This window comes from Nilaparvata lugens, chromosome 2 (genome assembly GCF_014356525.2).
Source record: "Nilaparvata lugens isolate BPH chromosome 2, ASM1435652v1, whole genome shotgun sequence".
Lineage (NCBI taxonomy): Eukaryota > Metazoa > Arthropoda > Insecta > Hemiptera > Delphacidae > Nilaparvata > Nilaparvata lugens.
In genome coordinates this window covers 68,916,039-68,935,776 of record NC_052505.1, presented here as the reverse complement: position 1 = coordinate 68,935,776, position 19,738 = coordinate 68,916,039, and the positions used below count along the sequence as shown (strand labels likewise).

Sequence of the window (19,738 nt, the reverse complement as noted above, 5' to 3'; positions counted from 1 at the left end):
TCAATCCTTACTGAATATCGAGTCTCAATCTTTTAAATGTCGAATTATGTTTTCTCTAGATGATCAGAATCAGAAGTCATTATTTATGTCATACAAATTAGTTTCCCCTGAAGAAGCTGTAATTTCGAAGTAACATTCTACGAAAAGAAACGTAGATACTACTATAGACGTATGAGTCTTCTCTCTATCTTCAGCATTTTCACTGATCTTTACTCTATGTATCAGTAACGCTCTTGTATCAGTTCTTATATGAAATTTACAATATTCCCTTCAACATCTAGTAATTTTCACTCTATGAACAACATAGCTAACATCAATTTTCGATTCATTTTTGTTATGGGATCTTGAGAGCTGAGTGCTTTCAAGCCTCAGATGGTGGGGGGTGGACTTGACTGTGCATTATCAGTCCGCTGCTGGTGAGAATTAGAAAACTCACTGGAGAGCAGAGCGTAAAAGCTGAAATTCTGTAGAATTTGTTTAAAAAGTGAGCTGAAAAGAGAAAGAATGTTGTGATGTGAGGGGGTGGGAGTGGGAGAGCGTGTGCTCTGCTCATTGTTGCTTTCGGCTTCTCTCCATCACTTCATCCCTCTCTTCAGTCTTATCTGAGGTCGGCTGGCCTGCTTATCGTGCTCGCATTTCCGTTCTAGCAGGCTGCTTAGCCGCTGCTTTACGTTGGCTGGCTCCTATGTTCACTGAGTCAAGCCTTTCATGAATTTTAATACCAACGCTATCGATTCTCTCCTCATTTTCTGCTCTCCAAACCAACCCCCATCCCCAACTATCCATTTTGCCACATTTCTGGCCCCTCACTCATCAAACCCCCAAACCACTCCTACCTAATCTCGTTCGCCTCTGAGCTGCTTTTTTGTTTTCACTTGTTACTCAGCTTTAGCGGGCATTAGCCCTCAGCCCTCAGCCCTGGCCGGCATCGTTTACGAAACACCGTTCGAATATCTTTCAGCGATGATAGCAAGAGAACAATTTCACATGCAAAATTCTCCGCACAGAGCATCATTCATTAAAGATTGATTAGTTTTCAAGTAATATTGCTTCCATGTTCGAGAGCTCTCATCATCAAGCACGACTTGATTATTGGTCAAGTTTGCTCTTCTGTGAATGAATCGGATCTGTTCAACATCTAGTTGAAGTACCATGGAGTAAATACAGTACTTTTACAGATGAGTCCATCAGAGTTGAGTCTATTCGAGGAGTATCTGTTACAAAATTTGAAAATTAATCAACTACCATTCGAGAAGATAACTTATTCATTCATACATCCCCAAGCTCTAATACCTCTCATTTCCTAAGCTCGAGTTTTTTTTAAGGGATATTAGTACGTGACGGTTAATATTGTACGTATATTTATAGTTGAATAGATAATTCCCACAGTGGAATTTTATTTTCTATCCTTTCTGTAATTCTATAAGGAATAGATAAATTGATAAATAAAAACATTCTCGTTGACTCTTCAAGTCTCTATTCGATACATAATTAAATACGGTAATATAATCACACCGGTCGAATATTGTTCAGCGATGAAGCAAAAGAACAATTTCACATGCGAAATTCGCCAAAGTATTTATCAGAGCATCATCTTTGGGAGCTTGATAATCATCTTTCACTTGATTAAAATACTGATTTTTGTAATCATTATATCAACATGAGAGAGAATACAGAGTAATTACAAATATTACCGGATTTTTAACTCCATAATATTTTTGTCTCGTTAAGCCCACAGCTATGAATTATTACATCAAATGGAAAAGCAACTCAAACAGTTTCAACAAGGACCGTAGAAACGTTCAATATGGCTACCATTTGTCACATGGTGCACATCACAGCCGAGTCCGTCCCAACCATTGATGAGATTGTCTTCAGTTATTTCAATAGCTTTTTAACTCAGCAAGGTGTTTTGGAAGTTGAGATAAGTTCATACGATCCTTGATGAAGCCATAAATTTAAAAGTTCTATGGAATTGGGTCGGGAGTACGTGGAGGCCATGTATAGCAACCCCTGTCATTGAGGCAGAGTTGATGGGGGGAGTGGAGACGGCAAGTGACTGGCGGCCTGTGATCTTCATTGCGTAACTTCTCATCAATTTCCATTTACAAAACATCAGACTGTATGGAATTGAATAGTGACTTGAATAGCTTCAACCACCTGTTATTTGTCGTCTCTACTTTTCCTGCTTATAAGCCGCTTGACAGCAAAATTCACTAACATGTGATTTGTAATCAAAATTAACTAACTTCAGATATTTTTATATGAATATATTCTCAATGATATCCTTTTTATATCCTCAAAAAGGACAAAGGAGATGATTTCGTTGACCAACGAGCTTGATTGATTTGTAAAACGATTCCAAGAATGTGTGTTCAAAATAACTTGAAGTTGATTGGTCAAAGCGTTTGTTAGTTATTCTTAAGAAATAACAAATGAAACCTAATCTATAATGAAACTTCGTTATGCTCGTTCAATAATTCAGGGATGAATGAACTGTTGGATTTCTATCCTTTTCATCACATCTCAAGAAGCTTGATACTCATGTTATAGACTTTGGATATGGCTGAAGGCATACTCGTATTATATGAAATGGTTCACATACTTCAAGTGAGGGTTAAAATTTATAATTTTCAACTCGTCGTTCTCTCAAAGACGTTCTCGTTTTAAATCTAATTATCTGGTGGGGAAGGTGTTTCTATGTTTTATTATTCTTGAAGGTGTAATCGGGGAACATAATGATTCTCAATTTCTTTCACGGGTAGAATAATCATTTCTTCCATCAATCCTTGATTTTCTGGAGAAATGTTCTGGTAATGTTATTATTTGAGAAGATCTCTTGTCAAATGTTCTCAAATTCATCACCGTAGCTACAAACCTTGTTCAAATAATATCAAAATTCTTTATGAAATCAATTTTACGGTCAAAATTAATATTTATTACTTCATAATGAGACAATTTTTTCTCACTCTTCAGTTGAATCTCCGGTTGAATCTGACAGAAATTAACGTGAAGACTGCGAACGATAATGGGAAGTTAGTTATTGAACAGAAGTTCAACAGTCTTAACCTAATTAAACTGCTTATCTGGTGTATTTGGGAGTACAAGACAGTTGAGTAGGAGGAAGAAAACTCTCAGAACAAAAACTGCGAACGTTTGGTTTTATTCTCATGAAGTGAGCAGGGAGTGTCTTTCTAATAGTGTAGCGAAGTGGCGCTGAATTGGTGAAAGCAGTGAATGTCCAAGACGGGGGAGTTGAAAAGCCGGGGGAAAATCTAGAAGGACGAAAGCTTTTCGCTGTCGGGCACATTGGGGCAGACAACGGCTCTTTTGAAGTTCAACTGAGATGGTCGAGCAAACGACTGAGTAAACTGCACATCCCTCGTTTAATGTATTTTTCATCCCGTCAAACAGTTCTCATTTACTGCCAACGTTATTGACTATCAATTTGATAAAAGGTTTCCAAGTACTATTGGCTCTCTAGTGAACTTGAAAACCTGGATTTTACATTATTGTTCTTCAGAGAAAATATTCCATTGATGAGGTCTAGTTTCTACATTACAGTAATGAAGAATTAAATCCAGAATATCGAACAATGAAACCGCTCACTAGTCTCTAATGGCCGGTATCTGGTTAACTATTGAGAAAATGATTCTTCTGTATTCATCGTATGCACATCCTGTGAATCATATACACTGGATATTTCTTTGAACGTAAGGAACGTTATAGCTGTATTTTTTTTAGCAAAGGGAAACATTAACTATCTTTGCTACATAAAGTTTAGTTATATGTCTCTTTTTAAAGAAGAAAGAATAATCCAAAATTACTTATATTGATCCATAAATGCATAAATAGTACAAATTTGCTTAAATTGATCAATAAATGCATGATGTATCTCTTCATGAATTCAATTAAATCCTGAGGTGAAATTGAACTAGCAATTCGAATAAAAGATACATAACGGAGATAGTTCAAATTTTTGTTTAAAACTAGAATAGAACACGTTAAATAAAAAATGTGATCATGCTTACACGTAATCGTAGATTAGCGTTCAACGTAGATCGTGCAAATAGAGTTGTATCCAGTATCAACAAAGGTCACTCAATCAAACTCTGCCCTCATTCAGTTCCGATTCAACTTTGATTGGTAACTTGTGTGTGACTCAGGTTTGACTGCGGCTCGGGCGTGGGGATGGTGCGGTCGGAGCAGACAGTGCGCCTCAACCAATGGAACAAGCTGACGCTCTACAGACACCGCTGGGATGCCTGGATTCAGCTCAACAACGGCAAACACGTCCAGGGCCGATCTAAGGTAGGCCCCTATTCTAAACTATCATTATCCTATGAGTTTTTATATATAAATAAGAAATTATGGACATCATAAATCACTCTGTACTTACCCTCTGAATCTATCAGCATACACTAAATTTTCCAAACCATGATTAACCTTGAACCTTTATCAATAACTTGAAAATAAGAAAAATATGAATAAAGTATTTTTTTGGTTGAAATTATCTCATTCACATAGAATAATGGTAAGAATAAAATTTATTGAGATGAAGTATCTCTTAAAAGTTGAAGTATATCAAAATATCTAAAGGATACAGTATCTGTGAGGGCGCTGATAAGCTATCGATCCATGCGCCTTCTACTCCCGTTGAAAGGGTGACCACTTTATGATCGGAACTCCTCTAAATAACATTTATCAGTTCAAAAATCGGTTGATCCTTGAATCGGAATTCACCTAAAGCTGTGGGTACACTCATCCTTCATCATCATCAGTTACATTAAAGAATCACTTTTTTGTTCTCAATGATGGAATTGATGGAATAGTTCTATGAGTAATTGTTTATTAACATTATATCTAAAGTGTGGAAAAATAGTGATTAATTTTACACTGATATCAATGTTTGTTAATCGATTGTTGCTAACCTAATTGATGAATGAAATAGTCGTAGAATAGACAGCAACCATTGCATCTTTCGAATCGATGTGATCACTCAGCTGACAGGTATCAAGCTTTAAAAACTCATCCAAGAAGACAACTCGAGTGCTTTACGAGTGTCTTAGAATATTTTCGTTTTCCTCAACTATCTTCGACTGAATTCTATAGTGAATGGACTTATTGCACGGAGTAAACGATGGGTGCATCTGTGCAGTCGTTGAAATTGAAAGAGGTGGCTGCTGTGTCAGCGCCCTGCGAAATCCTCTTGTGGAAGACGCGATCAGAGTGACAAGCACTCGACCTGTCACATGGAAAATGGAAGTTAAATGCAGAGGTGGGCTGCTGCTGCTGCTGCTGCTGCTGCTGCTGCTGCTGCTGCTGTTGCTGCTGCTGCTGCTGTTGTTGCTGCTGTTGCTGCTTCTGCTGCTGCTGCTGCGGCTGATGATGCTGCTGTTTCTGCTGCTTCTCTATGCAGCGCTGCTGTCACGCCAAGACATCGGGCGCTCTTTGCCAACCGAAGCGATTGCTTCTCCTTCAACAAAATACAAGTATTCTCGCTTTAAAAGTGCTAAACTCGTTCTTCTGACAAACAAAATACTACATCAAACTTGCATCTAGTCCTCCAGTCAACTTCAATTATAACGACAATGACAACAGCTTCTCAAATCTAGATGGACTTGCAAATAAATTAGACGCATAGTGAAGCTGCAAACTTTGTTGTTCTCATTGACACCATGTCTTGAATTTCTGGAAGTATAAGTTCTATGAGTAATAATTGTTTATTAACATTATATCTAAAGGGTGAAAAAATAGTGATTAATTTCACACTGATATTAATGTTTGTTAATCGATTGTTGCTATCTAATCTATTCCAGAGAATCCACGCTCAAAATTCTAATTTTTCTCCTTACAAACTTAACTAGATTGAATTCAATCTCAATAAATACAGCTATGCAGTATTCATTTTCATTTGAAAATCACTATAAAAATCAAGTTATCTGAAACTGGATTTTAATTCGTGTTGGTTTCTATCGCTTGAATGTTCAAGTTTCCGTTCCTTTCTAATTGTTTTTCGTCATTTTCCAATTTTCTTTTTGTTCCACTTCCACTATAGTATATATATCGTCCATATTTGACATTTCGGAAATGTTTTGAATTCATCATTCAAGAAGAGTGATTGAGCAATATTGGAATTCACTGTTGAATTAGTAGCCTGTTATTTAGTGATGAGCAGCTAATGAGAAATTGCTGCTGGATGGTCATTTGATACATTTATCATTTATGTCCAAATGACAACCTACATCAACATCAAAGAGAGAGTGAGTAAGTAGGGGACCGATGCATCATAGTGAATTGAAAGCCAGCCAGCCATGCTCTTCAATTGTTGAATGAGTGCACACAAAGACCCCCCCCCCCGTTGTTCAGCACCCTCCCCATTCTCAGTGGTGGCCTGTGTTTGTTCACATCAAGTTAGGCCTGAAGTTTGCCTCTCCCATTTCCGATCCCTTCAATTCTCGTATGATATGGTTTTAGAAATTTTTGTGTCATGATAAAGCTTGTTTGTTGTTGGCAAGTTTCATGAATAATTTAAATAGTCGACAGACAGTCCCCGCTGGGCCATACACGCACACACACACACACCAGCCTTAAACCTACTTACTTAAGTTCATTGTCATTGTTATGCGTTGTTAATCGCATGCAAATAGAGCCAGATGAAATTTTCGTCCAAGTTGTGTGTGTGTCTCTTGCGAGACAAGTGAGCCGCCTTTGCCTTCAGGTGGTAGAAAGACAAGTTAGTCTGTTGCTCGAGAACTTTAGAGATTGTTCTGAATAAAGCTGATTGCACAATCTCAGGATAAACACAATATTCAGATTCCATTGAATTCTTGAATTTCAGAATAACGTTTGAGAATTCTTTTCAGTAGGCTAAGAGGATTGTCAGTATTTAATATATGAAATCCAAGTAGTTTGTGACCTATCCTTGGCGTCTTATGCACGTTTTCACCAATACAAGTTCGATCAAGACATTTAAACATGGTCAAATCAGGTACGATTTAAAACGAGTGCACTGGAACATATGATTTCTATGGTGATAGTTACAATCGATGATTCCAATGCAGAGTTTCAACGCGTACCTTGATTGACCATCTTCAAATGTCTTGATCGAGCTTGCCTTCTATCAATGAAACTTCAAATGAATTATTCTCAATGGAAGCCCAGTTCATAATTGTTATCCTATGGAAACATCCAAAATGGAAATAAAACCTTCAACGTATTGCACTGAGAATTTCAATAAATTATGCCAGTCATCATTCAATAGCATTTCATCCTGTTAGCTGGTAACTCGCTCAAATATGGGACTGTGAGTCTCCATTCAATCTTGTGAAGCCTTACTGCTTTCATCTGCTTTCAGAGGCCGCTTTGAATAGCTGTCAACATAAAAGCAATCAGAAATCTCCCTTCTTCATTTGACAAAATTGAACTGTACTTTTTCTGCCGTCACAAGCAATTAAAGAGCACTGATCAAATTTTAATGACAATCCCAGCTATACTGTGATATGGAGTAATAATAAGGAATTGGAAACATTGAAAGTCTTCTATCGAAGGGAAAATTGACAAATTGACATTTTTCTAAAGGAAATAAGTTGAACCATCACAAAGTAGTTTCTTCTTTGAAAATGAATCGGCATCCAGATCATTTTATAAAGTGATGTTGCCATCTTATCATTTTATATGAAATATGAAATATTTTTCTACCACTACTACTACTACAGACAAAAATATACCTAAACTAACAATAATCTCTCATTTTATTGACACCTGTAGAGAAATCTAATATATTTCATTGTAATCTGTTTTTAATAGCTTCAAATATATTCTACGTTTGATGCTATTAATGCTTCTCTTTCATTTTTACATTCTGAATTAGTTGAAAAACTAATGTAAAAATATGTAAACTACAACTATAATTTATTCATCTATTTTTCCAAATAATACAAGTCTTTAATTGTAAATCTACTATTAAAGTAATAATAATAGGGACCGCACAGCAGGCTTACTTGAAAACTGTTTTTCTACCAAGTTTTGATAAATAGGAATGAACTATTCCACCAACATAATTTTCCAAGACCCGTCCCAATTTTTCTGAAAAGTGGTAAAACATGTCGAGCCTTTCACCAAATCATAAAGAATCAGTCTATGATACCTCATCAGTCCCATAATATTCAAATATATTAGGACAGTGTTTATTAACAATTTTCATAGTACCATTCCTATTATTATATAGAATGATTCAAAAAGAATGTCTCAATTTCAAACAATGATTATATTCATTCAAAAAAATTCTATGAACACAAACCTAGCTCACATCAAATTATTCTCAGAAGTATCAAGTTAATGATGATTATTCACGCGCAACAAAATAGTTGTTCTATTGCTTGGACAACAACATCCAGACGGTAGCCAAATTCATCCCAGACTGTTCACAAGATGTCTTCTCGGACTATAGCATAGCTACTACATAAGTTACCCTGTTTTTCAACACTCAATATGACGTGCCAAGGGTGGAACATAAACTGATCTTTAATGTATAAATGATTTGTCAAAGATATTCAACTCTACTATGCAACACTATAAACGTGATGCTTCAATGAGTAATTCGACATGGAATTTTGTTTGTGTGCACCGTCTTTCAAAATAAAAATAATTGTTTGAAATTGGGAAATTCTTTTTGAAGCATCTTATTTTCATAATTCATCCTTGTTATGTCTCATAATTCGATTCATTAATTTGTATATCAATCCCTGGAATTTGGGACTGTCAGTTCACTTTCTGTTTTATACATTGTTTTACGCCTCTGGAGCATGATGCCAGTAGCATATCCCAGTGTACGATTTTCCAAATTCAGCTCTCAAGTTTTTATTTTCAGGCCAAAACTACTCATATTCTAGCCGTATTTATCAACTTTATATTATCATTCATTTATCCAACGGTTGTTAAACATGAATTAATGTTCAAAAACTTATTTTTTTAATGTGAAAGAGCCTGAACATATGGAATTGTTTATTGTTCTGTCATGATGATTCTCCCTTGTCAAGAATCTTCGAGTGAAATCGAATTTTAAACTCAAACTCATGAAATGAGGGATAAAATTGATAATTATTCAGATTAATTAGCTTTGTGAATGAGGTCTTAGGTAAAATTATAGAGAAAACAAAAGTTTACTAACCTTTCTCTAATATTATACTATGGTAAAAAAATAGATATTCCAATTTAAGTAATAAGCTTAAAATATTTTCGAAAGTTATATTTTCGAGTTTCTTTACATACAACTCATATTTCATTTTTCATGCTTGATGACTCTGATATAGTTATAGATGGATAGGAAAGTGTTGCTTGAGCAAGAGCTTGTTCGCTCTTCCTTTTTGAATTTGCTAAAAAATGACGCAGAGTCGACAAGCTCGTAGCATTGAATTTCTTTTGTAGTTTGTCAAGCACGATCGTTTGTCGCTGGAAAACTGCAAAGAGAAGCCAAGGCACGGAAATTACCTGAAATTATAAGGAAGGGGATAAATCCAATTAAAAGCCTTTGAAGAACAAAAATGTTAAGCGTACCAACTTTTTTGCTCTTTTTTATTACAATCGTAGAAGCGTGGAATTTACAAAGTGAGTTTTCTTCTCCATCAGCGCCCGCCCCCCTCCTCGCTTCCCCCACACAAAGAACTACTCTGTGCTGCCACAGTAGCATTCAAAAGTTCGATTGAAAATGCTAATTGGAAAACTTGTCCGGAATGTACCACTGACTTCTGTTGCTTTTCTTCATTGGCTGAAGTGGGTTCTGCAATTGTTTTTGCTCCTCTGATATCGTATTGTCCATTTAAACCTTTAATTTTTACAAACTGTCCACCGCCACGTAGACAATTTATTCAATTTCTCCCAATAAAATTATATGCCATTCATTTGCCTCGGGATACTTTAATAATGTGCGCTCCAGTTTCAGTTTGATCACGTGACATTTATGTTTATATGTGAAGCATTTACACAAATGAGAATAATTTCAATTGGGTTTAACCTATTTTTATCATTATTTACAAAATAGAAGTAACGTTTTTTGGAGTTCAAATAGAATTCTATCCAACATTTCATTCAGAGTTGAACTATTAAATTTCAGTAGTATATTATCGTTATTGGATTGGACTAGACTATTGTGACTACATGGAAATCACTTTTATTTATTACTCAAAGTCACTATTATTCACAATGTTCTGAGTTCTGAGCTACAATATTTCCCATCACAATATCTGTACTAGTCTGCAGCTTAATTACAATACCTAGTCTTCATTCCAGTAGATTACAACTGCAATTATAACATATCACCATTACGTTCAATACTCCATAACTAATTTTCAGGATGAAAAACTCATTATCCATCCTGCAATTTCAGTAATTAGTAGCGACATGGTGAACTTTGTACACAAATTACACAATCTCGGCATTTGAAAATTAATTTTCATGGTGATAGTGTATTGGTGTAACGTTGTACCGTTGGTCGCTTGATGTGAGAAGTAGTAGTGAACGAATTTAATAATGATATGCCAGCGTGGTTTTCAGGATTGTTGAAACCAGCGACCTGTTGCTTTTCATTGTAAAAACACAGTCTCTATAGCGGTAGCGAAAGCAACTGCTCTATAAAATACAATAGCTGGAAAACTAGCTAATGCTTTTCGAACGCCAGCAACTGCTGTTTAATTTTCTTGAAAGCTTTTCGCAGTCCTCATTATTCATTTCACAACAGAACACTGCCCTCACCTCCACCCCCCTCCCCAGCAGCACCTTCCGAAAAACGCTGCCCGTTACCAACTATGCACAATGAAATAATTCCTAAACGGAGCAGGTAGGAGCTAGGCTACAAATTTGAAGACGCTTTTGAGCCTTATCAACACGGTGTGCTTTCCTGTGCAAGTTGTTTTAGACCTGCAGCCTATTCCACTCTTCAGAGTTTTGAGCTTGATTCTTGTACAGTATTATGCTATTATAAGAGTGATTTTAAATTCAGACTCAGTTTGCCGGATTATTGTTTGCGGTCAGTCTCCACTCCATCTAATTGATAGGATTAAAGTTTTTATCGAACAGGATTCAAATTTATATTATTCCTGTTTTGTTACCACTTACTTATTATTTATTATACAGAGTTCGTAAAAATTATGGAACAGCTTGATATTTCTTTTATACGGATAATTTTAAATATAATAAAATTTGTGTTATACAGAGTGATTCTTAATTATGGTAAAATAATTTAATACGTGATAGAAGAGGTAAAAAAAGAAAAAAAGTTCTTATAAACATATATCCATGACCGCTTCATTAGCGAGCTATACAGGTGAAAGATTTCGCCCGGAATTCAGTTCCTCTGGTGAAATACACCGATACTGAATTGTTTAGGAACTAGATTTTGATAAACTTAAGCTGGATAAATATGGAAAAATATCTGAAAAATTGAATAAAACTAGTCTGGAAGCCACTCAAAGGAGGTCACTTTGAACATCATCTTTAGTCTCTTGGTATAATTATAATGTCATTTAGATATGCTACTTTCATATAAAAATAAACTTTTCATAAAAAACCGAATATTTTATTTGCAATCAGCTACAACCTATGAGTTATTAGTTCTCTCCTCATAAAACAGTAAATTTTCGTGGTGAAATGTACTACATAAGAATACATTTTATTCAAATTTAGTTTACACAACTTACATAATTCTTTTCAGAATTAAATTCTCTACAATTTTTATTGCAAAAAATTATTTGTTTACTGGTCATTAAGAAAGTTATTGGGCATCAAACGTAGAAGTCTGTGTTTTTCTACTTAGATTTTTGCATATTTCAACTTTTTTCTCAAAAACTACTCACACAACAGCTTCCAGACTAGTTTTATTCAATTTTTCAAATATTTTTCCATATTAATCCAGCTTAAGTTTATCAAAAACTAGTTCCTAAACAATTCAGTATCGGTGTATTTCACCAGAGGAACTGAATTCCGGGCGAAATCTTTCAGCCTGTATAGCTCGCTAATGAAGCGTTTATGGATATATGTTTATAAGAACTTTTTTTCTTTTTTTACCTCTACTATCACGTATTGAATTATTTTACCATAATTAAGAATCACCCTGTATAAAATGTTAGCATAAAATAAACTCTTGACAAAATATTAATTATATTCATATTTTTATTAATAAGCTACTTGAGTTCAGGCATTGTGATGTTACCATTCATCAGATTCTATAACTCACTCAGCTCATTTTCCAACATGAATTGCCATGGCCCCATTAGCTTATGAATGATTAACCCAGTCCAGTTTCCTAATTGATAGTGGTTTCCAATCATCTCGCCATCTCTACCCTGCCTACAGATTTTATTTGTTAGATATTTGAGTTTTTTCTTATTTCAACCCATCAAATCAGTTCCGAAATTTTGGCTTTCTATATTTTGTAAAATAATCTATAAAAAATTTTAATGCTAACTCCAATAATACAGCCATTATAATCAACTGCTGAATTATGCGAGACTACTAGGCTACACTAGTTGCATGTACTCAGTTAGCATCGGCACCTCACATGGCTTCCGTCATAATGGATACCACTCAACACAACAGAACATTATCCTGTCTAATCACACTTTTGGCATCATTTGAGCACTATAAAGCGTCCACTTTGATGTCAGAGGGATCAAATCAACAGTATGCAGTCGAAAGCTTTGGTCCAATTTCAGTGTAGTAATACTCGGACAATCCATCAAATTGCACTCGAGCCACCAACTATTCTCAGGGAACAGCTCACACTCGACCTCTCATTGCCATTTGCCAGTCTAATAGCAAATCTACTAATGAAACAACTCTTGTTAAAATTATGATAATCTCATTAGATGCAGATAATTGTGTCGTAATCATACAGTAGATTCGCATAATTAATGAGTGACATTAAGTTTTAGTTTACTAGCTCGCTAATGAAGCGTTTATGGATATATGTTTATAAGAACTTTTTTTCTTTTTTTACCTCTACTATCACGTATTGAATTATTTTACCATAATTAAGAATCACCCTGTATAAAATGTTAGCATAAAATAAACTCTTGACAAAATATTAATTATATTCATATTTTTATTAATAAGCTACTTGAGTTCAGGCATTGTGATGTTACCATTCATCAGATTCTATAACTCACTCAGCTCATTTTCCAACATGAATTGCCATGGCCCCATTAGCTTATGAATGATTAATCCAGTCCAGTTTCCTAATTGATAGTGGTTTCCAATCATCTCGCCATCTCTACCCTGCCTACAGATTTTATTTGTTAGATATTTGAGTTTTTTCTTATTTCAACCCATCAAATCAGTTCCGAAATTTTGGCTTTCTATATTTTGTAAAATAATCTATAAAAAATTTTAATGCTAACTCCAATAATACAGCCATTATAATCAACTGCTGAATTATGCGAGACTACTAGGCTACACTAGTTGCATGTACTCAGTTAGCATCGGCACCTCACATGGCTTCCGTCATAATGGATACCACTCAACACAACAGAACATTATCCTGTCTAATCACACTTTTGGCATCATTTGAGCACTATAAAGCGTCCACTTTGATGTCAGAGGGATCAAATCAACAGTATGCAGTCGAAAGCTTTGGTCCAATTTCAGTGTAGTAATACTCGGACAATCCATCAAATTGCACTCGAGCCACCAACTATTCTCAGGGAACAGCTCACACTCGACCTCTCATTGCCATTTGCCAGTCTAATAGCAAATCTACTAATGAAACAACTCTTGTTAAAATTATGATAATCTCATTAGATGCAGATAATTGTGTCGTAATCATACAGTAGATTCGCATAATTAATGAGTGACATTAAGTTTTAGTTTACTAGTTTGATAATGGTGTAACTGGAACCGTTATCTTGATAGTTTGACAAAATTTTTGTTGTGGAAAATTCTAGTCGTTTTATTCAACATAGATAATAGTAACTGCATAACACAACACCATCACTACCACACTAAATGTCAAACGAAATTGCTCAAGAATGAAACTTACTAATCCTAATATTGAAATTATATTTATGTTTAATGGGTGAGCTACCCTGCTTAATACTGTAAAGGATGCTCCTTCCTTGAATGTAGTTGACAATTCATCAAATGCATGTCTCGTTGATGAATGTTTTAATGATTTGCAGAGCTATCAATTATTGTTCTTATTATATTAAATTTACTGTACAATGTGAAGTTTCGCTCTGATTAGGCCTACTGACCTTGATATTAGATTCTAATAGTTTTTATCTGTAGATAGTAGCAATATTTTTCTACAGATGGAAATAAATTGGAAGTTGCATTTGTTCAAATGCTAAATAATGAATTATTATTATTAAACGAAATTCCAATTAAATGCTGTAAATCACCCCGAAGACTTCTGCTACTGCAAATATTGACAACAGGGTGAACAGTTAGATGGAAATTCGATGAGCGCTACTATAAAAAAATATTTTCCTACAGTTACGTTGAAAAGTGGCCATTGCTGCACTGATTACAGAACGCAAAGAATCACTTTTCCGCTCTAGTGCGGGAAAAATTTTTCTGCACTCCAGATTTGCAACATGGCAACGCAAAATACTTAGTAGGTTATATGGAGCAACAGTGCAGCAAAATCAAAATGAAGTTGGTAACAGTGACTGCTGTGGCTGCTATAGTGAGCAGAGGTGCAACGAAGCACAACGCGCTAATTATTATTCATTATATATTATAACCAAGGACAACGAGGACTTTGGGATTTTAGGATTAAGGTTTTTATCAATGATAAAATTACACAGAAAAACATTTGATGCATTTCAGGCAATTTTACCCATAATTACCCACTTTTCATATTCAATGGTAACTGTAGGAAAAACTTAATGTGAAATACGTGCGCAAAGTTCCTCTGCTGCACTCAACAAACCATTCCGCCCTCGCCTACGGCTCGGGCGTAAACGTTTCTTTCGGTGCAGCAAACTGTCACTTTGCGCACTAGTTGCACAAATAACTATTGTCAGCCCGGGACAAATAATTTTTGTATAGTAGCGCTCAACGAATATCCATCTAGATGTTTACCCTGTTGTCAATATTTGTAGTAGCAGAAGTCTTCGGGGTGATTTACAGCATTTTATTGGAATTTCGTTTAATAATAATTAATAATATTTTTATCTCTTTTCTGTATAGGGCTACTTGTAATATTTCTCTTTAGAGGATTATTATCATTTATTATTTTAGATTTTTCCAAATTGTTCATGTATATGTTAGCCAGATAACCTGATAAAGGAGAGCCCATTGCCAAACCTTCCTTCCTTCCTTTTGTTTGTAATTTTTCTCATTGAATTTGAAATAATTTTGATCTACACATACTGTTTTCAATGCTATTAGATCTTCTATTTCATCATTATTTATATTATTATCTATCAAATTTTGTTTCAGAATTCTAATTGTTTCATCTGTTGGAATACTAGTGTACATGTTGGTTACATCAAATGATAAGAAAATAGCATCATTAGGAATTTTTATATCTTATAAAGTTTGCAAATATTTGAATAAAATTCTACCTCAAAAGACAATAATGGGAAAAAACCGTAGCATAAAAAACACATATCATTTAGTTCAATAAATTAAAGATATAAAAATTCCAACTGATGCTATTTTCCTATCATTTGATGTAACCAACATGTACACTAGTATTCCAACAGATGAAACAATATTAGAATTCTAAAACAAAATTTGATAGATAATAATATAAATAATGATGAAATAGAAGATCTAATAGCATTGACAAAAGTATGTGTAGATCAAAATTATTTCAAATTCAATGAGAAAAATTACAAACAAAAGGAAGAAAGGAAGGTTTGGCAATGGGCTCTCCTTTATCAGGTTATCTGGCTAACATATACATGAACAATTTGGAAAAATCTAAAATAATGAATGATAATAATCCTCTAAAGAAAAATATTATTTATTGGCACAGATATGTTGATGATATAATATGTCTGTTTAATAATGGAGATAAAACATGAAGATTTTGAATTATATTTAAATTCAATATCACCTTCTATAAAATTTACGATGGAAGCTCAAGAGCAGGAAATAAATTTTCTTGATTTAACGATTAGTATGAAATATAACAAACATGATTTTAGCATTTATAGAAAACCCACACATTCAAATTGTATAATTCCTAGAGATTCAAATCATCCTTGGCAACAAAAAAATTCAACTTTCAATTCAATGATATACAGGCTAATAAATATTCCCATGTCAAAAGATAATTACAGAAAAGAGAAGAGAATAATAAAATATATGGCAATAACAAATGGATATAATACCAAAACTATTGATCAGGCTTTTGTAAGATTTACAAACAAAAAAGGGAAATTAATACAGAAAATAACTCAAAATAATCAAGGAAATGTTGGAAATAAAGAATATATTTGTGTTCCATATAACACAATATTTAATCTATATATATAAAAGCGAAATGGCACTCACTCACTGACTGACTCACTCACTCACTCACTCACTCACTCACTCACTCACTCACTCGCATAACTAAAAATCTACCGGACCAAAAACGTTCAAATTTGGTAGGTATGTTCAGTTGGCCCTTTAGAGGCGCACTAAGAAATCTTTTGGCAATATTTCAACTCCAAGGGCAGTTTTTAAGGGTTTAAAGTTCGTATTTTAGCATGTATATTCTTCTTCTCCCAATCTCTTAATTATAATTGAAATTTCCATATCATATGTTACTATAGAACTATAATCTAGATAGAGTACCTCTTCGAAACAGTAATTAACTGGCAACTAAATTAATAATTTTGTCAGGTTGGCATTAAGTTGAGTTGACTTTGTTAGGTTGGCACCAAGTTGAAGATTTAAATGCATTTATCGCGGAAAAATTGATTGGGCACTGCTACTTCAATCCTGGGAATATTATATTTCTAGCCGTCAGGCTCGCTTCGCTCGCCGTATCCGTTTAGCCAGACGTTTAGTCTGGACCCCCGATTGGATTGTCCTAACATATGATAAAAATGCTCAAATGAAAAATGCAGGCGAGCGAAGCGAGCCTGCTGATTTCATTCTTGGACGATCCAGTCGGGGGTCCAGGGGGCGGAGCCCCCTGGCTAGACGGATACGGCGAGCGAAGCGAGCCTGACGGCTAGTAAAGCTATAAGAAAAACTTTTACAAAAAATAAATTCATTCTAGGTTATAGGACAACAAATAATGCATTCGAAATGATAAAAAAGAAATCAAATTCAAATGTACAACAAGATAAGTTTAAAAAATCTAGAATCTATAAACTTAAATGTAGTGATTGTGACAGATTCTATATCGGACAAACGTGTAGAAATTTCCATATCAGGTTTCGAGAACATATCCAAACACTAAAATCTAAAAATTATACACAAAAGTCGGCATTTGCTGAACACTTGATAGATTCAGGCCATAATTTTACAGATGTAAATTCCAATATGAAAATACTTAATTATGGTAATAAAAGTAAAAAACTGAATGTCAAAGAAGAATTCCATATTTATAAAGCAGCAAAATTAAACAGAGATAAAATAATAAACTTAATCCAATTAGATACCAATAACCCCATTTTTGATAGAATCATGCGAATTTAAACCCAAAATTTACAGTCCTAGTTCATAAAACATATGAATACACTAACATAATGATCAAAATAAGAATCTTCCAGTAGTATTTATTGATTTCATATCACTTGAAAATGGCATAAATGTCCGAAACATGTTGTGATAAAATATTTCAAAAAAGGGTACTGAGATTTTTATTTTCTTTATATTTAATAATATTTTTATTTGATATGAAATTTTAATAATATATGAATTACTTTGCTTGCATGTACCTTATCTATTGTAACTTGTTATTTCTTGTCTGTATGGATTTGTGTTTATTGTTGTATGACATTTTTAATGTGTATCTCATGACAATAATTTTTTTTTCTGAGAGTGCCCACATAAGCTTCATGTTTGTGCGTGGGTAATGAGACAGATGAGAGATGAGTTGACCTACAGCTTTAAATGGCTGTGAAGCGATTTCTAGACTTATAAATATATATAATATTTAGACACATATATGCTACTGCGGAATAATAAGTAAATAATGAGGAACTTGAAAACTTAATGAGAAAAATAGATAATGAATGAATTATTGATTGATGTGTGTTTTAGGGCCTTTTCTCCCGCATTACGTTCCGGGAGCCCGTGTTCATCGGCGGCAGAGGCAACACGTCGGGCCTGGCGGACAAGTTGCCTGTGGAACGGGGCATGCGCGGATGTGTGCGTCATCTCCACATCAACGACCACGTCTACAACTTCGCACTCGCACCCAAGGGAGATGCTCTCGCCGGATTCGACATCGGTCAGTTGCCTCTTCTCTCCTGCCACTTGCTTCTTGCCTTCTGCCACTTACCACTTGCACAAAGTAGAAGGAATTTTCTTCTCTGTGCCACTTGCCAATTGCCGCCTTGCTACTGGCCTTATCTCCTCTCACTTTCCTCCTGTCACTTGCCATCAATTTGCCTCTTGCCTAATGCCACTTGCCTCTTGCACTTCCGCCACCTATCTCATCCCACTTTCCTCCTGTCACTTGCCGCTTGCCACTTACCATTTGCCTCTTGTCTTTTGCCACTTGCTACTTGCCGATTGCCATTTATCTCCCTCACTATCGTCCTGCACAGAGAAGAGGAGGAGAATGTTCTCCTACTTTGTGCCTCCTGTCACTTCCCTCTTGCCTTCTGCTACTTGCCACTTGCCAATTGTCACTTATCCCCTCCCACTTTCCTCCAGTCACTTGCCTCCTGTCACTGGTTTTTGCCTTCTGCCACTTGCTAATTGGCAACTACCATTTATTATCTCATCTCACTTTCCTCCTGTCACTTGCCTCTTGTCTCCTGCCACTTGTTTGCCACTGTTTGTTACTCGGTTATCATTTCTAATACAAGATTAGATTTTTTTTTCTCATAGATCAGATTCCATCATTATAAAATAGAAGAACAATATCATAGAATTTCCTCGTAATTTTTCAAAATTTAGAAAAAAGTTTGCCTTGTTTTCGATCATATACAAATTATACTGTTATTAATAATGATAATTAATACGGCTATTTCAAATTACCCATACTTCATTGCCCAACCCTGTATTAAGGGACGTTTTTCTCTTTTTTCACTAATTTGAAATATTATAATGTAATAAAATCATTCAAATTTTCCCACGTTTTATTACTTATTGCATAAAACATATAGTAGGTAGCTTCTTCAGAAGTGTAGTTCAACGCAACTGTTTGTGCAAGGTATCAATCCACATGAGTCAAATAATAAACTATCTTAAAAATAAACTTAGCCAGTGAGTCGTCAGTATTCGTTTCAAAGAGGACTAGAATGTCGTAATTAATATATTAATCAAAATTCATGCACTTTAATTTTCAATTAAAATAATTGTCTTGAAACACCTCAATTCCTATAAGAACTACACTCGAGCAATCTCAATACCTATATATTCAAATCATCTCCGACTATTATAAGTTTTCAAAAAAAAAGTATACTTGTACAAGTACTGTACAATAGGCTACTAAAGAACAAAGGGAAAATAAAAATGGGCCGTTTTCCGAGGTTGAAGTTCGAATGCGTTGGAGTTTTCACATACAGTGAAGTTTAAAGTTTTGTACAGGCATTCCGTTGGAAATTTTGTAGAGAAGTTTGCTTAG

At 34.8% G+C, this 19,738-nt stretch overlaps 1 protein-coding gene across 1 annotated transcript in view; it reads left to right on the top strand.

Annotated features, from left to right (window-relative positions):
* Positions 1–19,738, top strand: part of LOC111063007 (pikachurin-like) — a 249,963-nt gene that overhangs the window by 198,882 nt on the left and 31,343 nt on the right. Inside the window, exons 5-6 of the mRNA XM_039421552.1 lie at positions 4,167–4,311; positions 18,205–18,394. Of these exons, the coding sequence (XP_039277486.1) occupies positions 4,167–4,311; positions 18,205–18,394 (335 nt within the window). The remainder of the gene's footprint in view (positions 1–4,166; positions 4,312–18,204; positions 18,395–19,738) is intronic.